Raw genomic sequence first — 23509 nt, 5'->3', positions numbered from 1 at the left:
TGCCTATTAGGTTTTCTACAAAACCCCTTGTGCAAGTGTATAGTTGGCCGGCGCCGAGGCTCACTAGGCTAATCCTCCACCTTGCGGCGCCGGCACACGGGGTTCTAGTCCCGGTCGAGGCGCCAGATTCTGTCCCGGTTGCCCCTCTTACAGGCCAGCTCTCTGCTGTGGCCAGGGAGTGCAGTGGAGGATGGCCCAAGTGCTTGGGCCCTGCATCCCATGGGAGACCAGGAGAAGCACCTGGCTCCCGCCATCGGATCAGCGCGCCGGCCACGGCGGCCATTGGAGGGTGAACCAACGGCAAAGGAAGACCTTTCTCTCTGTCTCTCTCTCTCTCTCTCTCACTGTCCACTCTGCCTGTCAAAAAAAAAGTGTATAGTTAAAGGCCTTTCGATTGCTCACCTGCAGATTTATGAGCTGTGCCACATTGCCCTGGTGATTTCTGCTGCAATGTCTGGTTCCACCAGATGACCCAGAAGACAAGCCCAGCACCACTCACACATGCCTTAGTGGCATTCTGCTTAATAATACTTCAACCCACACCAAGGCAGTGATACACCAGAGTCTTCGTCTTCTAGGAAAAGACAAATAATTTTCACTATTACAGCTTATTATTATTCCTAATAAATGTTTCATTTACTCAACAAATATCCCTTAATATATCCCATGTTCCAGGCAGTAATTTAGTCACTATAAATGACAGCAATAAACTTAGTGGCCTGGTGGATCTTGCAATTTAGGGGAAGAAGCAATAAATAAGTAAGAGATAAATAAATAATAGACTTCTCTAAGTGCTAAGGGCTATGAGGAAAATTAAACAGCTAGGTAGAGGGGTAGAGCAGTGTGGGTAGCAGTCCTGGCTACTTCAAATAGCCCACGCCGGCGCTGCGGCACAGCGGGTTAACGCCCTGGCCTGAAGCGCCAGCATCCCATATGGGTGTCGGTTCAAGACCCGGCTGCTCTACTTCCCATCCAGCTCTGCTATGGCCTGGGATAGCAGTAGAAGATGGCCTGAGTCCTTGGCCTCCTGCACTACGTGGGAGACTCAGAAGAAGCTCTTGGCTCCTGGCTTCAGATCGGCACAACTCCAGCCACTGCAGTCAACTGGGGAGTGAACCATCAGATGGAAGACCTTTCTCTCTCTCTGCCTCTCCTCTCTCTGTGTAACTCTGACTTTCAAATAAATAAATAAATCTTTAAAAAAAATTAGCCCCGTCTGGAAAGCTTTCTTTGCAGATGGGAGGTAGGAGCAGGTGCATGATCCAGCCAGGGATCCAGCCACACAATACTGCGTGTCTTAAGTCAAGAATGAAGTCGGCGGGTTCCAGGAGCAGCAGAGAAGTGTGCTGTGTTTCATGCATATGAATGAGGCAGCAGTGACTGGGAGCGGCCAGAAGGACAGACAGACACCGGGTGATTACAAAGCTCGTATGCTTTTGAAGTTTTTTTCTTTCCCTTCTAGGTGGAAACAGAAGCCACTGCAGAGTTTGGCACTGAGGGTCAGGTACACTCAAGCCTGCGTAAGGACAGTTTGGTAAACAGCAGTCCTATGAGATTATTCCACCTAGCGACATTGCAGCCAACTTCGCTCGTGCAAGAGCACACTACGACGTGAGTCTCATGATGCATTTCTCAGATGTACCCTGTTGTTAAGCAATGCATGACTGTAGCTTGGTTTATGCTCTTAAATGATGACTAAGACTAGGAGGTGGCAAGTAGACTCTGGGAAAGCAGGAGTGGAAGCAGTCTAAGAAAGAGACGATGGTGGCTTTGACCCGGGAGGTAGCGTTTGAGATGGTGAGAGGCAGTCTGATTCAGGACCTGTTTTAAAAGTAAAGACAAAGCGAACCCACTGATAGGTTGGATGCAACACATGGAGGGAAAGGAAAAATATATAGGAGATCTACTAAGTTGTTGGCCTGAGAAGCCGAATGGTGATGGTGCCATGTCCTGAAGTTGGGACACTGATACAGCGCAGACCAGAGCTAGTGTCAAGAGTACAAGCTGGGAGGCCGGTCTGAAGTGTCAGTCATACAATGGGACCTGGAGCTTAGCTGTAGGACAGACCGTCTGGAGTTCCAAAACGGAAGGGCACAGTCAGGACGTGCAGCAGGCACCTGCAGTATGGAAGGGCCGGTGGCTCCATGGCAGAAGCTCCACCGTCACCGGAGACGTTAAGAAAGATGGAAAAAGAAGCTGCAGCAATCAGCAGGGGGACATCCGTCCACCTGCCAGGCCTTGTGGTAAGACGGCCATAGGAGAAACAGCCACTGTGAGATGGCACTAGGAGGGGAAATCACCCAGGAAACAGCTGGCCTTCAGCTGAAGGGAAAACATTGGAACACTCGAGGAAGACACTGGAGACATACGGTGGTGCTGCTGATGTGACCGATCATGACATCCAGAGAAGAGGAAAGGTGAGGGGGTTATGGGGAGGTTCCGATTATTGGGCGTCCAAGGGTGTGTGGTGATGAGAATCTAGAAGGTGACGCAAGGCCCAGGCAGTCGTGGGTCTTTGCCTTCTCAGGTGGCAGAGATGATTGAGAAGCTATAGCAAGGTTTATCCCAAGAGTCTCTTGGCAAAAAGGAACATGAGTTCCAATTATTTCCCTAGCCCAGATCAGCATTCTTGGTATTTGTTACAAAGAGACTGCATCACAGCGGGAAGGAATAGCATCCATGCTCTGAAGTTGCTTCCACAATGAGCTCAGTGGCTCGTGCCATGGTTGAGGACCGGATGGTCTAATCAGGCCTTGCTGTGTTCTATGTATAACACGATGGCTTAACAATATTCTTGCTTTAGAGCATCCAAATGCCCCTGTTCCATAGGGCTGCTATAGAAGAATACCAAAACTGAGTGACTTGAAACAACAGAGATCTGTTGTCTCACAGTTCAAGAGGCTTGAAGTACAGAGCCACAGTGCTGGCAGACCCAAGCTCCCTCTAAAACCCGTGGGGAAGAGTCCTTCCTGCCTCTTCCCCATTTCCGGTTGCCCAGTGGTAATCTGTAGCATCCCTCGGCTTGCAGGTGCACCGCGCTGAGCTCTGCTTTGTTGTCAAGCGATGTTGTCCCTTTGGGTGGATGTGTCTCCACACAGTCATCTTTTTATAAGGACACAGTTATATTGGTTTAGGGGCCCACCCTTCTCCAGTATGGCCTCATCTTAAGTAATTATACCTTCAACAACCCTATTTCCAAATAGTCACTTTGGAAATTAAGACTTCAACATATCTTTTTTTTTTTTTTTTTCTATTTTCCTGTGTGTGTGGTGAATTAAAGTAGCAGGCATCAACCCACAACACCCTGGCATTGCTTGCTCCAGTTTTCATGTATAAAAACAGCACTAAATTAAAATAATTTGCATATATTCTTTTACTTACTCATAGGTTGTGATGGGTTAGAATTGTTTTGGATTGAGCTCTCCTGATGAGTAAATTTGTTCCAAGATGATTATTTTGAGTGCAAGAGTACTTTTCCACTCACCCACTACATTACAGCCCTTTTGAAAGTCAGAGATGATCAGGAAATTATTTTCACACAAACACATCTTCCTCTGCCTCCACGGGGCCAGCCAAGCTTTGTCTGAAGGTTGATTTCGGTGTTGCGATTTTCCATCAGTCTGCTGGTTGATGCTGTTTTCATTAAAAATTCTATTATTTTTAAAAAATCCATCAGCACAACTGTAAGATTAATTCATAGGTTCATTTTATAAGACAAATCAAATCCTCCAAAAACTTTCTAAGCCAAAGCACTGCACACTGAAAAGACAGTAAACTGGACAAATATGTCCAAACAAACTCAGGTGACGCAACTATGTGACTAGAGGAGATCTGAGAAAAGCATAAAAGATTGGGGCTGCTATATACCAGTGGTCTTCACATTGTTCCTAGAAAAATGTATTATATAAAAAACTGCATGGATTTCAAAAAAAATTGCACCAGAATAAGTTTATCTTTTAATTTCATTTTACCATCATTTTGAAGGACCCATATATAATACTTCACTTCATTTCAACTAATTTAGGCCATCTGGCTGCAGGTTAAAGTAGACAGGAGTGTTCCTGGGGTTCTATCAATGATGTCCAACATCAGTTCCTACTGGCAGAGGCATGGTTCTTGGCTGCAGACTTGTCCAAAAGAAAAGTTACCAGGGAGACTTCCTTCTCTATTTTACCCATCTGTGGGCCAGACCCTGAGTCTGCCTCCCAGTGAGGAGGAGATGTGGAAGAAGGGAAAAATTTCAACCAGGGAACATTAAAGTTGCAAAAATGAAAGCCCCCACGGAGGGCATGCCCACCTGTTTTGCCCAGTGGATTGATTATGGAAAAAAAAATCAGACATCCAAGGAAAAAGTTCTCCCAATCCTCAATCTGTATCTGAATTTCAGAGCCCACTATTTGCTTCCGACAACTGCACCATGGAACCTTCCACGTGGCTCTTTCTGGTGCAAAATTCATCTTCAGAACCATGAACTGCCACAACTCGCTATGCAATAATCTTGTTACAAACAACACAGGACTATCTTTCTACTGACTTCTTCCTGGAAATAAAACATCTCAAGAAATATTTTGAACTGATGATTCCCAGAATCTACATAGATATGTAGGAGAGGTACTAAAAACAAACACAAACAAAAAGCAAATCAGAATTTCAGGTGGACAAGGGGGGATTTCTCTATAGATCTCTGACAAGCGACACACGGTATAGCTATCAAAGTCTACCCCACGTGGGTGCTTACAATACAACAGCTTATAATGAAAACTGTTGTATGTGTGTACATGATCTTCAGTCTCATACATGTACACATGTATTGCTGTATTGTGTATGTGATCCTCAGCCTCATACATGTAAACATGTATACATGTATTTCTGTATGTGTGCGTGTGGTCCTCATTCTCATATGTATACATGTGTAAACATATGTGTGTGTTGCTGAATGTGTGTATGTGATCCTCAGTCTCACATATTTACATATAAAAATGCATGTGTATTTGTATATACATATGCAGAGAAAGTTACAATATTCACTAAGCTTTGTGGGTACTATCCCATTTCAACTCAAAACAACACTTTGGATATGTTAGTAGTTTTTTATTACGTTAGCTGAAATATCTAAGAGGAACTTCTTAGGGGGAAACAAGGTTTATTTCTACTTATAGTTTTGGAGGTTCACAGTTCAACATCAGGCTACTCTATTAGTCTAACACCTGATGACCGCAGAGCACGTGCAGAGAAATGATCATTTGGCAAACCAGGAGCACACCAGTCATCCCCTCTCTGTGTGGCCTCTCCTTATATTGTCATAGTAATTCAACAATGGGCTCGACATTAGCAACCTAATCCAATCCAATCCTCCCCAAACACTCCACCTTCAGATGCTAAAATTGAATCAAGCATTCACCCTAATCCATCAACCATCAGCTTTAGTTCATTAACCATTAACATTAAGACTTTGGGGCTTAACAGTTCGCATGAGTTTGGGGAGCCAAATCCCACTCATACCACAACACTGAGGTAGGCAATAACTACTTTTTAAAATAAATACCAAAAAATGTTGCCAGTTATCACACAAAGAGAAAATGCCCGAGTCAGGGTTAATAGATTCTCATCTCCCAGTACATTTTCAGTCTAGCGTGCTACTCCTGGTAGAACTTGAACCAGTGAGGTCTTATTTGTCAGAGACCTACATCTCTACCCATTCTGTTCCCATTAAACATTCTTTCTGTCTTCAAAGCACGCATACAGTTTGAAATTCCATCCTAAACCAAACAAACCTTTTGCATTATTTGGCCATCTGTATGATGTGGCTAGCATTATTTATTTGTTATTGGTTACCTATTACACAGGGCAGCCCATCAACATACTCCCACAGATGCAGAACGGCTTTAAGTAATACAAGAATAATGTTTTATTTTACCCATCAGCGGAGACTTTCAACCTAGGAACACAAACATGCTTTTAGCATTAATTATAACTTTTTTCCATGACTCCCCAGGAGAGATGCCAACAGTGCTATCACCAGTACAAACAAAAGAGAAGGAGGAGGAGGAAGAGGAGGGGGAAGCATATGGGTCCAGTTCCCACCTATTCTGCCCCAGAACCATGGAGCCCAGACTTGCTGGCTTGTGAAACCCTTGTAGAATCACGTTTCTACCTGGGTCTGTTCAGCACCCCATTCTGGAGAAGTACATGTCAGTGATCAAAGAACGGTGGACTCTCTGAGAGCCTAAGATTGCTGATACCTGAGGCACAAGTTTGGTGGAAGGACGTGCAATATTTCATACTCTGAACAGCGTATGAACGTGCAAAGAGATGACGAGAGGAGACCTCTAGAGGAGGGCTGGGTCTCTGTGTCTCCAAGCCACAGACTGCGTAACACCCTAACTTGCCCATGGTCCATCCACAAACCACTCGACAGCAGCAATTCTTGGGCACTACTCCGAGGAGGGACAACAGAGTGCTCCCCATCTCCAGGAGGAGAGGGACTCGTAAAGAAGGAAAGAAGCAACAGGAGGAGTCGAGCACCACACACAGAGAGGTCGCAGAGAGGTCAGCCACAGCTGGTTCTGAAGCCCAAGCCCAGCCACAGCTTGAACGTGCGATCTGGGGAAAACGCCTAGCATTGCCTCTCAGCCTTGTGCTTTCCTGATCTGTAAAACCTGCCTAAAAGTTGTATCCACCGCACGCAGCAGCCATGAGCATGAAATGAGAGGGTGCAGTTGAGGTGCCCAGGCCAGGGCCTAATGCACAGTAAACCTGGTTGTTTGATCCAGAGTCAGAGCCAGAGCTCAAGGACACAGGTTTGGGACCAGACAAAATGAGCAGTTAGGAGACAGCACGGTGATAAATGTCAGCTAATTGCACCAGAAGCATGCAGGGTCAGCAGGATGCATTTGCACTGGGTAGAAAAGGTGGCCCTTCCTCCAGGCCTGTGTAGCACCAAGCTAGGGCTCACAGCCGGGGAGGTGATGGAGTGTGTTGCATGTCAGCCCATCTTGCCCTTCCAGAAAGCGTCCTTGTGCGAGACGGATGATCACGACCCTCATTATCTGTAAAACCAGGTGGTGGAACTCCGTGGTCACTGAAATCCTTTCAAACTCAGACAGGGGAAGAAAAAAAAATCCCTTCCTGTGCTGTACGTGTGGTGCTTGGTGACGGTGATGGAGAACTGGGCTGCCCCTGTGCATCCTCCTCTGCGTTCCAGGGATGACTGGCACACTGCTGCTCCTTCTGCCCCACGGCTGGGTGAGTTTCTAGCTTTCCCGTTTTAGTCGTTGGCTCCTCAACAGGCTGAGTGTGCTTCCAGGAGCCTCTCGACAGCCCATCTGTCTGCGCTCCTCGGAGCCACGGTCCACCAGTGGGAGCCTGGCAAGCCCCCGAGGTGCGTGCACGGGGTGCAGGATCCTGGCAGGGGGCAGGGCAGTCGGAACCGCACTTGCTTCCTGAGTGGCATTGCTATTCGGAACGAGCAAACTCATAAACACTGGATCAATAGTTACACCGCGAGACATCCACTGCCAGCAGACTCTAAAAATAGAGAGGAGGAAGGAGGGGCAGAGAGGTGCTTTGTGTGCCCCGCCTTGCCTTGAAAACACTAATATCCCTGTGGTCCGCCTGAGGAGGAGTCCATCAGTAGGGGTAGTGTTTCCACAAAGGCTTAAGGACTTGGTAGGGAAATGGGGCTCCAAGAGGAAGGCACGCATCAGGAGTATAGCTATGAAATAACGGACACGGAGCACAGAGCAACCAGGCTCAACAACCTACCTGAAAATACAGGTAACCTCATCAGCATCCGCAAAAGAACCACCCCACACAGGTGCACAACACGGACAGACAGACAGTGAGCCATGTGCTGAGCGAGATGCACACAAGACAACCCAGGCAAAAGCACAGAGACAGTCGCGGGCATTCATCCCTCCCCCCTTCATGCAATAAGATTTAGAGAGCACCGCCCGTGTGCCCCATGCTGGCCATCCGGTCCTGAGTAAGACAGAGACTGCACGGAATCCGAGGATCTTACAGTGTGGCTGGTGAAGACAGACCACACACAGAGAACCAAATCAATGGATGGGATCATTTCAGCTAGAGAAGATGGCTCAGAAGAAAACAAAAATCCAGGAAGATGGGGTAGTGAAAGGCAATGATTTTTGAGTTGGGTGTTGGGAAAGGCCTCGGTGGGTGGATTCCCTCTGAGTTTCGACCACAATGGCAAGAATCAGCTCGCCCATGGGCAGAGCTGGGGCTGGGATTTTCTGAACAGTGAACCACTGGGAGAAAGGCTCTGTCCCCGATAGGTTGGCTGTGTTCACAAAAGAGAACAAAGGGCAGGATGCTCACAGCAGAGGGAACCACGGCAGGGGAGGGGCGGTCAGTGCAAGCCCAAGCTGTTCAAGGCCCCCTCAGTGCTAAAAGGGCCAGGGAGCAGAGAAGAGATCTGCTTAGGAGGTGACACGCTAAGGCTTCCATCTATAGGACAGAGTGCCTGCTGCCCAACTCTGCACACGGGGACACCCTGGGTGCTGAGGAGCGCCATCCTGGGCCATTCCGTGCAGCTGCCCTAACACAACTCAACCTGGACCCTGGCATTTCTTAACTCATCCCAGAAAAGCGACATCATTCAGTGCCAAAGCTAAGGTCTAGCCACGCAACAGAAGGTGCGGTTCAGCCTGATACTCGCTCACTGGAGGATCCCTATGAAATAATTCATTTTACTGACTGTCGCCTTATTTGGGGAACCTGTGGCCATGGAACACAGTCGTGGAAACTGCTGAGTGTGGCTCTGATGCCCAGCAAGAGTTCCCGAGGGGCAGCCCAGCCAGGTTCTCTGGCTCCGCATTGATGCCCCCAGGGGGCCATGGAGCTACCCTCTGCTTCATACCATTCTTTACCACCTAGCCCACAGCGTTGCTTTTGAGCTGGGCCCTGCTCCCTGGAGATCCAAGCCATGCCTTAGACCATCTCTCATCCCAACCCTACCTCAGCGCCCTTCTTGAAAGAACCTCTGGACACATCAGTGTGTTGCATGGCCACAGCTGGACTTCAAAGAGAAAAGTGGTGGGAGTTAAACTGCATGTAGATTTGGGGCGGGGTCTGATCTTCATTTGGTTTCCATTCATTTATTTCGCTCATGAAGCATCCCTGAGAGCATGGGGGGGGGGGGGGGGCGGGAGAGTTGCTCTTGGCACAGGGTAGGAGCCTCCCCTTCCAGTAGCCAGTAGCTGTGCCCCAGCCCACGTGGAAAAATAAGAGAGTTGAGCGCCATTGCAAATCAGGGTCTACATCAAAATGAGTGGCAGATGTTCCGTGCCGCTGAGGAACTGCGGGGGGTGGTGGTGCAGAATCCAGGGGGTCTTGAGTAGTTAGGAATGGCTTGGGCACAAAGTCAGGAGCCAAGCCTGGGTCTTTACCCCAAGCCTGCACATTGCTACTTGTGAGGTTTTAGGTAACTCCCTGGGCATCAGCTTCCTCGACTGTAAATGCAGGATAATTAAGTCTATTTCAGAGAGTTTTGAGGATTAAATGTTACCATGTACATAAAATGCTTTTTTTTCTTTCTTTATAAAAGATTGATTTATTTATTTGAAAGACAGAGATACAGACAGAGAAGGGGGGAAGAAAGAGAGAGAGAGAGAGAGAGAGAGAGAGAGAGAATCTTCCATTTGTTGGTTCACTCCTCAAATGGCCAAAAACAGTTGGAGCTGGGCCGATCCGAAGCCAGGGGCCAGGAGCTTCCTCCACGTCTCCCACATGGGTGCAGGTACTTGGGGCATCTTCCCCTGTTTTCTCAGGTTATATTAACAGGGAGCTTGATCGGATGTAGAGCAGCCAGGACTCGAACCAGTGCCCCATATGGGATGCCAGTGCTGCAGGCAGAGGCTTAGCCTTCTACACCACAGTGCAGCCCCATAGAATGTTTAGCCAACAACTGACATATTATTCATCTTGTTAAATTATTACTGGTGTCTCATGATCTGACTCCAAAACTTCCTAACCGTGCCACCTCCCTCAAATGATGTAAACTCTCCAGGCCTCGGTTTCTCATCTATAAAGATGGGTATAACAATAGCACCTGCAGCATGCTGTGATCAAGGTTAAATGTCATTCTGAGGTTGGAGTGATGGCTTTGAGATACAAAACACTCACATTTCCCTCAAATACTGACGGCTCAACAAGCCTTGCCTGACAGTATTTCTGCAGATTCTGTTTTGATGTCACCTCTCCCTTTAAAAATATGCATACAGAGTATCAGCAGGAGGGCAGAAAGAGTGGGAGATGGCGAACTGTTTGCAATTCTTTGCAGGCTGTCAATGGCGTGTTAAGTGTAAGGTTTCCCAATACCTCCAGCAGGATCATTAGAGCTAATTGGATAAAATAAAACATTTTTTTCAAAGTTTCCTCACATTGGAATCTGCTGCTGAAGCATTTATTCTTTGGGGATTGGGAAGAGATCTTCAAGAAGCGATACTGAAGAGAACAAAGCAGAATAAAATGAAATTAGAGCAAAAAGTCCTCTGCTGGTTACGAAGAAAACTACAAGCATCGTCACCACCATCACCCATAGAGGTGGACAGCGGATGGGGTGACTCCTGGGGCAAAGCAGAGGGGCTCAGGCCTCCCCTTATGGTGGTTCCTTATAGCTTGGTCATGATTAGCCAGAAGAAAAAAAAAGGAAGGAGAAATGGAAGGGAGAGGGAAAGAACAGACCACCACCTCTTGCACACACAATGAAAATAAAACAGTCCAGAACCCTAGGTTGTTGCAACCCAGAATCAGTTTACATGCAAATAAAGTGATCCTTATGCAAACAAAATTCATTCTGCATTTCCTGCTTGCCTGTCTGCACTGACAATTAGAAAATGCAGAGCCTGGGTGCTGGAGAGCCCAGGGCTGCCACTCCAGGAAACCACAGCCCCAACAAGGCAGCCCTTCCTGGCTCCAGAGCGTTACAGTAGGCAAATGAGAGGAATTCTGGGAGACATCAAGTTGCCTGTTACACCTGGGGCCTCACTTCCTGACCCAAGGCATGGCCGAGTCAAGGCCCAGCTCAGGTGACCCCGTGTGGTAGAACTCTGTCCACTCCGAGGGTCCTCCTTCCTCCCTTGATGCTGACACAGAACTGCAGGTGATCCGGGCTGGCCTTTTAAAGGCCCTGGCTGGTGAGAACCTACGTGAGCCTCAGGAGGGAAGCCCCACCATAACCTTCTTCCTTCCTCTTTACCCAAACAAGACTTGCATGTGGAAGGCATTTGTAGTAAGACAAACAAACATTAACGTCAAAGAGACAAGGCCACAGACCCCCTGCCCAGGATGAAAAAACAGGAAGCAAGAGAAGCCAAGAGAAGCCAGCCAGCTCCAGACCCTGAGACTGGACAGAAGCTGCTCCCTGCCCAGGACTGAACACACCGCTCCCTAGAGAGAGCCCTGACGCTCAGGAGCCTCGTGGGCCGCCCTGGGGAGACCAGATCCCAGCATCTCCAACCCCTTTCATTTTTCCCTTATCGTGAGAGTCCCTGCCTGTCCGAGCCCACTTGCTATTTATTATCTCCAAATCCCCACACAGCTGTCTTCCACCTTCTTGACAAAAATAAATAAACCACCCCATCTCGATCTAAAATGTTTCGCACATGACCATGTCTGTATTTTGTCGCTGGGGTGGGGGTGGGGAGGCTTCCTCCTTGCAACCCAGGGTTTCGGGACAAAGGAGGCGTCTGGACAGGGTTAAATTCCATTGGCTATATTGCTCTAGACATTTATTTTTGCTCTTGTGCTTTAGAAGGCTGAACTGGCTGCATCTTTGCAGCTGCCATGAAACCCCTTTCTAAGGCAGGCACTCGATCCCGGCCGAGTGGAGGCAGCTCCACGTTTCGCCTTTGTCCAGAATCCTTCCCTCAACAGCGCAGTGCAAGAAGTGCAGAGGTGCTCACTGGGGCCACCAGCATTAGCCTCCCAAAGACAAAGGATCATGGGATGCTTGCCGCTCCGCACAGCTTCTTAAATCAAAGCACTTCCCTCTGCACTGTCCTGTCAACATTCTCCTTTCTGTGGGTTATCGCCCCAGGGATGCAGTGCACAAACAAACCGGAACTCAGAACAGCCATCACGCGCCAAAACAGTTGGACCCTAGGGGCATTTGCCAAGGGCCTGCACGGGTAAAAGGTGAGAACACAGCTACATTGCCTTGCGGTGACTTCAACACCCCAATCTGGAAAACTTTATCGAAGGAATTGTTTCCATGAACCATCTCAACTTCTTCGTCCTGCCTCCCCTGGGAGAAAATCCCAGAGTGACATTCCCCACTGCAATCATGAGTATGTGTCTCCTGTGAGCAGAGTGGTTTGTCAACCCTGGAAATTGAGTCAGCGTTTGTTTCTAGGGACAAGGCAGGCAGGGAGACAGGAGCCTCCCACCCAACAGAAAACAGAGCCCCCTGGCTCCTGGGAGCCTGAGCTCCAGAAACCACCAGGGCCCAACACCACACTGGCACCCTGTCCCTGCTGGGTAAGGGAAGTTTTGCACACACGCTGTTTGGGCGGACAGCATGAATGGATCTCAGTTCACCAAAGGAAATAATATTTTCCTGTAGACAAACCCGACTGCTTCAGCCTCAGAAACCACATTCAGACAGGAGAAGGCATCTTTCGGTGCCCACCAGCTCAGGAAAGCCCTCGAAGCGTCAGGCCCAGCAGAACACAGGGTCTCTGCCAGGGTCCGGGAGCCCCGGGGGGAAACAGACACAGGCACTAGCGACAGGGGCAGAGGCAGGGCATTCACACCACGCAGCCCCCTCCTTGGGGGACTCACTGACTCCAGAGGAGGCTGCTCACACTGAGCCCCCTCCAGGCTCCCAGCCACCACGGCCACCAAGCTCAGGCACAGGTGCAAAGAGTCCCTGCTTCCAGCTCCCTAGCGCAGACAGCCACCTCTCACCCCGCACAAAGTCCCAGAGCCCAGGAGGCCCGTGGTGGGGCAGCAGCTCCGAGCACTGAACCGAAGAGCGTTCGCCCGTGACCGCCACATTCCCGGGCAGCGCACTCAGCTCACGCAGGAACCACGCAGCCAGGGAACCCAGCGCCCTCTCTGCCCGGCCCGGGCGGGCTCCAGCGCACACACCTGCACTCCTGCCCCTCATCCCCTCCCACCCCCGCCCCATCCAGATCCGCAATTTTAGCAAAAGAGCCGCAGCTCCCTACCTGAGGGTGGCGCTCTCCCCCTGCCGGACCGTCACGTTGTCCATAGCTTTGGGGAAGGTGGCATCGCCGCTGCGCACCGGCACTCCTGTGGGTACAAGGAACAGCAGCCTGAGAGACACGACCACGAGGCACTTCCAGGGCAGGAACAGGTACCCACAGACCCCCATCCTCGACAGCCACAACTTCCCAGAACTCCGGCAGGCAGCGGCACACGCCCCCCGGGCGAGCACAGGAAGTGGGTGGGGTGGGGGAGCGAGCTCAGGGACGGAGCGGTTGAACTAGCGGCGACCGGGAGGCGCGCGGAGGCGAAGAGCGCGCAGACTCCTCCAAGTCCAATATTCCTCCCTCAAATCCAGCCTCAGCCTGCCAGCCTCGGAGACCCAGTTTCCACCGAGGACATCCAGAGGGGGGGGCTTTCTCCGTCGCTGCGGCGGCCTGGGGAGGTGGCCGAGAAAGGGCAGGTGCAGAGAGGTGTGCGCAGGGTTCAGGAGCCGCTCCTTCGCGTTAGCAGTTCAGACATGGCACTTTGGAGAGGAGTAAGCACTTTGGTACCGGAAGGGGACGGGGCTGGGTGGCATCCAGCTACCCAGAGGCGGTCTGCGAGGCCTCCGTTCCGACCAGGGGCAATCCAACACTTTCTTTGTAAGTTTCGGAGAAAGGCTGGGCCCCCCAGCAAACAGTCTGCAACAATAGCCGGTGGAGGAGGCGGCTGCGCCGGCCTCGTGCGAGCCGCACCCGGGGATCTTGACGCAGCCTCTTCGGTCAACTTCCTCGGAGCCCCGATGCGCGCCGCAGCCGCGGCGATCCGGCAGAGCTCGGCGGGGCAGTGGCCGCGGCGAAGGGCGAGGAGGCGGGCGCGGCCCGGCGGGAGCGGACCGCCGCGGCCCCTCTCCGCTGGCTCGCTGGGCACGGCGAGGCGCAGCCGGCACCGGAGCCGCGCGGACGCCACGCTCAGCGGCCGCCCCCGGCCCCCGCGCCGCCTTCCTCCCGGGAGCAGCCCCGACGCGCGCGGGCCCCGACCGCCGGGGTTGTCATGGCAGCAGCTCCATCCCTGACCGCCACTTTCTCCCGGAGCCGACTCGCAGCGCGCGGGCGGCGGGCGGCGTGGACGGCGCGCTCATCCCGGCGGCGGCGGCGGCGCGGGGCTGCGGGGCGCGGGCGCCCACCTTAACCCCCGCCGCGCCGGGCGAGGCCGTGCACCAGCGCGGTGGGGAGTTTAACCATTCCCACCCCCACCCCACCTAGGAAGAGCGGGCGCTTCGAGGTTGAGAAGATAAAGTTACCACGCCGTCTTAATAAGCCCAAGACATTTTAATAAGGGTCACAAACTAATTGGCTAGGGAAGGGACACCTTGCTGCATGCCCCTTTAAAGAACTCAAATCCGGACCACCAGCGTTCTGAGTTGATCTAGTGCTGGGAGGATGTTTTAGTGACCTCCACTGCGTTCAATAGTGCACCCTTTAGCCCCTCCCGCCAAGAAAGCGACTTAAAACCTGAGACTCAACCCCAGGAGGCTAAATTGAGCTCTTTCCTATGTAAAACAAATGCAGAAATCACAGACACCTCTTGGTGTGTGACAGTGGCGGAATAGCATCACAGTGTGGCACAGTTCTGACACAGTTGCATGCTTGCCCGTCCTGCTGTCCACATTAGAAGGTGCTAGGCTTGCATCCGTGTTGCTGCTGGGGTGAGTGTAAGCCTTTGCTTCCCCATGGTGCATACTCCCAGCGTTCTGGGCTTCACACTCACACAGCTGATCTGGAAACCCAGGCAAAGACTGGATTTGCTGGCATTCCCCGCTGTGTTCCCCTGCCTGCTGCTGGCCCCTTGGTGTTTCCATTGCTGCTTCTGCCTTAACTTCAGCTCTGATGAAAGGTAGCACATTTCCTGTACCGCTCCCCATCCCCGGGGAGAAGCAAGAGCAGCCCGCACAGCAGTGGGGACACTGATAGGTGCTCATCTCAGGGATCCCCACGTCTGGACTCCCAGCACTGACCTAAAACCTCCCTGGGGACAAACAAGAGGTAGCACTGGCTCCAGCTGTTTTTGGCTGGGTTTACCAAAGTCCAACCGGGGAAGCTATTTAGAAAAAAAAAAAAAAGTAACCATTAAATAGCAGAAAAATATTCTTGCACAAAGCCGTCCAACTCCAAAAAGGCTAAAGCTTTGGGACTCAATTTCTGTGACCCTTGTGGCCTTGGTGCTATAAAAGTCCCTGTGGCTGGGGTAGCACCAGCCACTCACAAGTAGATAAGACACTGGAGATGACATCATATCCTCCCACACAATCACAACAGAGGCAAGGTGGCGGTGGGCATTGGCATTGGAGATGTGGATGCGAAACTCCAAGGGTCAAAGAACGGGGAGAAAGCTTGTCTTTCTGTTTTAATTGTTGACCCAATCCTGCTTAGCTGGGGAAAAAAAAAATAGTCCGCATATTGACACTAAAGATCACGAGATACATTGTGTTAGTTCATCATCAGGCCAATTTTCTCCTCGTCTTCTCTGGCAACTTCTACTGATATCAAATTCCCAGGGAAGCCATCTGTCCATCTTCTCCACTGGGGCCACTTGATATATGGCACCAAAGACTCTAATTGTCAGCCTATGGCTGCAACATGTGACTCCAAAAATTACATCTTTATAGAAGCAGAAGCGATGCTGTTTATATCTTTTTAATGGAAAGAATTAACCTATTTGAGCACTAGCCCATTCACTCAAGATCTTCTTTTTATTTCCATGTTCCGCTGGAGACTTGTGCAATACAAAACTGAATGATTAAGATATTAGATGGCAGAAGACAGAAGGAATGAGACCGTGCCCACTTTCAATATGCTCAATCTGGGGTTCCTCTCTCAAAACCAAAGTGTCACCTTGGTTATCCATCTGTGCAGTTCAACCACACCCCTTACTCCCCCACTTAACCTCCCTGTTCTGTTTTGTTTTTTGTTTTTTGTTTTTTTTTCTTAAAGAGTGATTTATTTTATTTGAAAGGCAGAGCTGCAGAGAAGGGGAAAAACACAGAGGAAGAAAGATCTTGCATCTGCTGGTTCACTCCCCAGGTGGCTGCAACCAGCCAGGGTTGGGCCGGGCCAAAACCAGAAGCCAGCAGCTTCATCCAGGTCTCCTATGTGCAGGTAGGAGCCCAGGGATTTGGGCCATCTTCCATTGTTTTCCCAGATACATTAGCAGGGAGCTGAATTAGAAGTGGAGCAGCCGAGACTTGAACTGGCACCCATGAAGGATGCCAGGGTCCCAGGTGGCAGCTTAACCAGCTATGCCATAACACCAGCCCCAGCCTCCCTGTTCGTAAACACATTCACATCACAGCCAGTGGAGTCTTTTCCCTACAGGCCTAAGAATCTCAGGGATGATTCGTCTCATGATAAATTCTAATTCTGCCTCTTGCATCTAATTCCCAGGCAGGTACAAATGAGCATTAGTTTTTGCATCTAGGAATGTGGATAATGACAACAGGCCTTCCCAAGGGGCCTACATACATGATTAACTCTACAGGAAAATACTTAGAAATCCATTTAAGATGGAAGCGGCTTTATTAATACATCTTTCCAGCCACCGCTTCATTACTACGGCTGGACAGAAAAGAGATTCATTGTAAGGCTCTTTAAGGTATTCGGTTTATGCCAATCTGGCCTAAGATAGACCACTGCTGTCCCTGCCATGAAGACAGCACTGAGCTGCGGCATTGTGGAAAGCCCCACAGAGCCCAGGTGTCTCTCGGAGTGGACCATGAAAAGTCACTCATGCCTGCTTTGCAGGTCCGGAGCTGCAAACCTGATTCAAAACTTGGAGTTTCCAAAATGACGAAAGGGCAGAGATGCTCATACAATTAACGAGGCAGAATGCCTTGCACTCAAAGCTGCTATTGAAGTGGTTTAAAAAGATGAAGTTCAAAGTCATATGTCAACTCCCTTCTCTTCCCCTGATCCCTAAATATAACCAACACTTAGTGACTTATCTTATATCCTGTCTCTTGCTTCATAAAAACTGCTGGATTTATTTTATTTTTCTCGGCATATCCAAGTTAATGAAAAAGGGATGACAGTCAGAGCAATTTCATTATTTGTGTTCTTTATAGAAACAACTTCCTCTCTGCCTCCTGGAAAGCAGGCTCCTAACGAGCATACCTCCACCTCCTCCCTACCCCTGATCTCCCTCGCCTTCCTCCCTTCCTCCTTGCATACACATATACTGTACACATAAATCAACTTGTCACAGCTTGTCTCTGCGCTGACAGCTGTAATTGCTTCAGGTTATAAAAATATCTATAGGACAATGCCTTTCAAATTCACACACACACACACACACACACACACACATGCACATAGGCACACACAGAGCGAAAGGAAACAATCATAATCCCTTTAATAATCTTGGGACTGCAACAGAGGCGACCCGAGAGGCACTTGTGTGCAGACCCCAAAGTGCAGCAACAGATGAGGAAAGATTTATGGAGATGTCTGGCAGTCGGAGTGGGGAATGAAGCAGGGTGAGAATGGGGAGCCGATCCCCTTGCAAGGAAAATTGGTGATAGTTTTGCTGTTACGCTGTTTCCTCCAACAAGCTGGAGTTCACTAAACAGCCATGACTCTGACACACACACACACACACACACACACACACGATCAAGACAGGAGCACCCGCCTCAGAAACACCAGTTCTGCTTCTCCTCTTCTAAAAAGGCTAAAGGCTCCCCTCTCCTGGTGGAGATTTCAAATCGGAGTGCAGGCAGGGAGATGAGAAAAGCAGGCGGTTGGAGAGTGACAGGACATCAAAGAGATACGGGAGGATTTAATCAGGAAAAGCAGTGCACATCTGGATAAAGAGATGTCTCTGGGGGATGGGGGAGCAATGGCCTCCAGGAAAATGCATGCTGGGTTTTTTTTTTTTTTTTTTGGTTGTTGTTGCTGTTTGGTTTTTTTTTTTTTTTTTTTTTTTTGCTTCTCTATGAATAGGGGGTGAAAATAATTTTGCTGTTCACCTGGGCTACTGTCCAGCATGTTAGGTTTCCAGCAAGAAGAGCAAACCGGCCACATGGAGAGGGGCGAAGACTGCAGGGAGAGAAAAGAGGTCAGGAGCAGACAGGAGAAGAAAGGGAGGAAGAAGAGGTGGAGGTGGATTATTCAGGGACCTTGAAACCCAGGCAACTTCATGGGATGCAGAGAGATCAGTAGAACAATCAGAGTAGACAGAGATGTGGAGGAGGAGGAGGGTGAAGAAATCAAAATCAAAATCAAAATGCCAAGGAAGAAAAAGGCAGGGACACCAATGGCGACATCCCGAGAGCCAGGGGTGGGGTCATGGGAGCAGATTCTTCTTCTACGTTTCAGGTGGCAAGAGATCCTGGACTCAGGCAAACACAGGATGATCCATTCCGAAGGAGGCTTGCCAGGTATTTCAGCAAAGGAGTTAGCCCAGAGGGGCATCGAGTTAAGCACTGGCAAAGCAAGACTAGAACTCAGGACTCCTGGCTCTTATTCCAGTGTTCTTAGTACACCTCTCAGGTAAGGGTGCTTCTTCAAAGCTGAGTATTTCATCTGTGGACAAGAAAGTCCACAGAGGACCTGATGCTGTCACTGTTCCATGTAATGCCAGCCACCCAATTATTCGGTTGAATTCAGTTTTATTTTATTTTATTTTATTTGTCCAATAAATCAGCAAGTAAACCTTGAGTTCCTCATGTATGCTGGGAACTGCGTCAAAAACTAGGGAGGTAAAACAAAAGGCATGATGGTCCCTGCCTTTAGAGTGATTGCCAGCCGGTGCTCCTGGGCTGGCCAGTGTTTTTATTTTTGTTGACGTTTATGAGCAGGGAATTCATACTGGACTCCACCCTGTGCTCCTCCTATGTCATGGAGAATCTTCTTACACCCGAGAAAAATAAGCTGGGCTCTGCCTCCCACTTGGGTGTGGGCTGTCCTGTCCTGCTCGTCCAGGTTTCCAGGCAGGACTTGAGTTTGCTAGCTTCCTTTAAAGAGGCAATAGGAGGGGTAAGAGTATTCTTGAGGATTTCTTTTCCTTTTTTTTTTTTTTTTTAAAGATTTACTTATTTATTTGAGAGACAGAGTTACAGACAGAGAGAGGAAGAGACAGAGGCAGAATATTCCATCCTCTGGTTCACTCCCCAAATGGCCACAATGTTCAGATCTGTGCCGATCCAAAGCCAGGAGCCAGGAATTTTTTCTGGGTCTCCCATGTGGGTGCAGGGTCCCAAGAATTTGGCTCATCATCCGCTGCTTTCTCAGGCTACTAAAGAGAGCTGGATCAGAAGTGCAGCAGCCAGGACTCGAACCGGCACCCATATGGGATGCTGGCCCCGCAGGTGGAGGCTTAGCCTACTAAGCCACAGTGCAGTCCTCTTGGGGATTTCTAATGTAGGCAAGAAATCATCTCAGTGCACCTGTATTCCATGCCCACTCCAGGCCTCTAAAGCTGGGAATGAAAACAACAAAAAAGAAAGTCCCGTGGGTCTTGCCCCCCTGAAGCTCACTGTCCAGCTGGGGCGATGGACGTTAAGCAAGGAATGCTGCCATACATGATACCACGGTGACAGGCACTGTGGGGCAGAAGTGGAAGCAGGCGTAGGACAGAATGTTCGCATTGAATGGGGAAGATCAAGAAATGTTTCCCCAAGGCAATGGGGTTGAGCTGAAGGTCAGTGTGAGGAGGGGGTGTGGGGAAGGTGCTGTGGGCAGGAATGGCAGTGCAGACGGAGGGTGCAGAGCGAACCTGCCTTTGATGGGCTTGGCCTGTGCTCACCCAGGGGTGGGGACCCTTTGTTCTGCCAAGGGCCATTTGGATATTTATAACATCATTCTCCAGCCGTACAAAATGATCAACTTAAAAATTAGCCTGCTATAGATTTATTGAATTTCTAGTCCCGCCTGAGGTTGCCTTGGCAGGGCCAGACCCAGTGATTTCTGTGGCATTCCACAGCCAGGCAGGCCAGACAGGCCCCACCCAGACTGAAGCAGTGAGAAGTGGCGGAGGGGGATGGGTGCTGTGGCACAGCGAGCTAAGCCATGGCTTGCAATGCCAGCATAGCATCCACATTGGAGGACTAGTTTGAGCCCCAGCTGCTCTACCCTGCATCAGATCAGGTTTCCTCCTAATGTGCCTGGGAAGATTGGATGATGGCTCAAGGACCCAGGTCCCTGCTATCCATGTGGGAGACCAGGATGGAGTTCCTGGCCCAGCCCTGGCTGTTGTGGCTATCTGAGGAGTGAACCAGCTGATGGAATCTCTCTCTCTCCCTCCCTCACTCTGTGTGTGTGTGTGTGTGTGTGTGTGCATCTGTCTCCATCTCTCTCTTTGTATCTCTGTGTGTGTGTCACTCTGCCTTTCAAATAAATAACTAAATGTGTTTTTAAAAATACAAAAATAAGTAAACTGACGTAGGCACCTCTGAGGCACTGGAATCCCCCGGCTCCTTCACCGGACTATGTTTGTACACTCATAGAACAGCACAGTGTGATGGAGGCACTGCGCAGGTTGGTGGAAACTAGAATTAAGAAATAGTTGTTTTGGGGGCCAATGCTGTGGCTCCTCCACCTGCAGTGCCTGCATCCCATATGGGCACCAGTTCTGGTCCCGGCTATTCCACTTCTGATCCGGCTATCTGCTGTGGGCTGGGAAAGCAGTAGAAGATGGCCCAGGTCCTTGGGCCCCTGCACCCTCATGGGAGACCTGAAAGAAGCTCCTGGCTCCTGGCTCCTGGCTCCTGGCTTCAGATCGGCACAGCTTCGGCCATTGCAGCCATTTGGGGAGTGAATCAGCAGATGGAAAACCTTTCTGTCTGTCTCTTCCTCTCACTGTGTGTAACTTTAGCTTTCAAATAAATAAATAAAATTTTTTTAAAACAAGTTGTTTTGGTGCAAAAATATTTTGAAACTTTGGATTTTTTTTCATAACAAGTATTTTCCATGAAGTTTTTGAAGGCTCCTCATGTTGATGGATTAAGAAAGACCATGGTGGCCAGCACCGCAGCTCAATAGGCTAATCCTCCGCCTGCGGCGCCGGCACCCTGGGTTCTAGTCCCAGTTGGGGCGCCGGGTTCTGTCCCGGTTGCTCCTCCTCCAGTCCAGCTCTGTGCTGTGGCCCGGGAAGGCAGTGGAGGATGACCCAAGTCCTTGGGACCTGCGCCTGCATGGGAGACCAGGAGAAGCACCTGGCTCTTAGCTTCGGATCAGCGCGGTGCGCTGGCCACAGCACGCCGGCCTCAGTGGCCATTGGGGTATGAACCAACAGAAAAAGGAAGACCTTTCTCTCTGTCTCTCTCTCTCACTGTCCACTCTGCCTGTCTAAAAAAAAGAAAGACCATGGCAGAGCCAGCACTGTGGCATAGTGGGCTAAGCTTCCACCTCCAGCATCCCAATGAGTACTGATTCGAGTCCTGGCTGCTACACTTCTCATCCAAATCTCTGCTGTGGCCTGGGAAAGCAGTGGAAGATGGCCCAAGTCCTCGGGCCCCTGCACCCATATAGGAGACAGAGCAGCTTCCAGTCCTGGCTGTAGATCAACTTAGCTCTGGCTGTTGCGGCCATCTGGGGAGTGAACCAGTGGATGGAAGAGCTCTCTCTCTCTCTCTATCTTTCCCTCTCTCTGTCAGTAACTCTACCTCTCAAATAAATAAATCTTTAAAAAAAAAATAAAAAAGAAAGACCATGGCATTGGCCTCTCCTTCTTTGCTAGCTGTGGTGGGACCTTGGGGACACAAGCTAGCCTCATATATATGCTAGGGTTTCAGATGTTGCCCAGAGAACGGGTTGACATGAGGGAATGGCTGCAGGAGTCTGGGGGCCCTCGTGTCCTTCAGGCTGAGACTCGGGGTGCTGCCTTTCCCTCACTCTAGTCTGGCTGTCCTTGGAGTTCCCAGGGAGATCCTAGAGCAGCCTCCAGGGCTCAGGCCCGGGGAGCACTCCTGGTGCTCCTATCTCAGGTTCATTCCGGATGCTGAGCAGAAGCCTCACACTGAGAGGTGGTCGAAGGAGGAAGGAGCTCAGCCTCACCCCCTGCACAACAGGAGGAGCTGTGACCCTGCTCCCACGCCACCATCGCAACTTTGTGCCTTCCAGAAGCACACGGAACTCAGGCCTGTGGGAAAGGGCGTGGGCTAGGGAGCAGGCCATAGTTTTCTCTGTCTGGAGCTGTCTGGGAACTTGCTCTGCCTCATTCCCCACCTACACTGGAAAGGGGATGCAACCTGAAAATAAGACAGGACGCCTTCATCCTCAGAAAGGGAGTCCTCCTTCGACTTCCACCCACCAGCCTCCAGAGCCTTCTTTGTCTGATAGCTAAAACCAACCCTTCCTTGACCGTGCAAGGCCTGACATGCCCAGGCCCCCATTGTGGGTTGGCCATGTTACTCCAACCTCCTCTGCCTGCCTCCTCTTGCCCAGTTTCTACGTCCGGGGCAATGGCTCAGATCAGACTCCCAGTCTCTGTGGAAGTAAGCTGCAGGCAATCGTCTCCATGCATGTATGCACGGTACTTCTCATGTCCACAGACACAGCCCAGCCAGAAGTCACAAACTGGCTTTTCAAATAGCCTTTGGATAGCAATTGCACCAGCCCCAGACTTGAAGTTTCAAACCCCAAATTCACTGTCAGAAAGTTGGCTTATCTGTGCCTCCTCACCCCTTTCTCCCCAAACAATCAGCTGTTACTCATATCTCTCTTTAACATCTACTCTTTGGGTTGTTTATTTTATTTTATTATTTTATTTATTTATTTATTTTTGAGATCTTACTCCTTGTTCCTCAGCCAAGAACCGTTCACTTCCATCCACTGTTTCATGACCCAAATACACGCAACGCCTGGGGCTGGGCCAGGAGGAAGTCAGGAGCTAGGATTTCAATCTGGGTCTCCCAAGTGGGTGGCAAGGACCCAGCTCCTTGAGCTGTCACCTGCTGCCTCCCAGGATGCACATTAACAGGAAGCTGGAATCAAGAGTGGAGCTGGGCTGGCACCCTGGCTCGCTTGGCTAATCCTCCGCCTGTTGTGCCGGCACCCCGGGTTTTAGTCCCAGTTGGGGCGCCAGATTCTGTCCTGGTTGTTCCTCTTCTAGGCCAGCTCTCTGCTGTGGCCCAGAAAGGCAGTGGAAGATGGCCCAAGTCCTTGGGCCCTGCACCCGTACGGGAGACCAGGAAGAAGCACCTGGCTCCTGGCTTCAGATTGGCACAGCGTGCCGGCCATAGCAGCCATTTGGGGAGTGAACCAACAGAAGGAAGACCTTTCTCTTTGCCTCTCTCTCTCACTGTCTAACTCTGCCTGTCAAAAAAAAAAAAAAAAAGAAAGAA

At 50.2% G+C, this 23509-nt stretch overlaps 1 protein-coding gene and 1 long non-coding RNA gene across 6 annotated transcripts in view; one reads left to right on the top strand and one right to left on the bottom strand.

The window, feature by feature from the left end:
* Positions 1 to 23509, bottom strand: part of NTM (neurotrimin) — a 1092588-nt gene that overhangs the window by 459646 nt on the left and 609433 nt on the right. For all 5 annotated transcript variants that reach the window (XM_008259092.5, XM_089314451.1, XM_089314446.1 and 2 more), the window contains exon 2: positions 13191 to 13275. In XM_008259092.5, coding sequence (XP_008257314.1) covers positions 13191 to 13275 — 85 coding nt within the window. The remainder of the gene's footprint in view (positions 1 to 13190; positions 13276 to 23509) is intronic.
* LOC138843665 (uncharacterized) lies at positions 13237 to 21071 on the top strand. Its single transcript, XR_011378590.2, has 4 exons — positions 13237 to 13339; positions 16186 to 16328; positions 18543 to 18716; positions 20770 to 21071. It is a non-coding gene; the product is annotated as an uncharacterized LOC138843665 (long non-coding RNA).

The sequence above is a fragment of the Oryctolagus cuniculus genome, chromosome 1 (assembly GCF_051225735.1).
Source record: "Oryctolagus cuniculus isolate XC-2025 breed Fujian yellow rabbit chromosome 1, ASM5122573v1, whole genome shotgun sequence".
Classification (NCBI taxonomy): Eukaryota; Metazoa; Chordata; class Mammalia; order Lagomorpha; family Leporidae; genus Oryctolagus; species Oryctolagus cuniculus.
The sequence above is the reverse complement of the archived record's forward strand: the minus strand, read 5'-3'. Positions and strand labels throughout refer to the sequence as shown.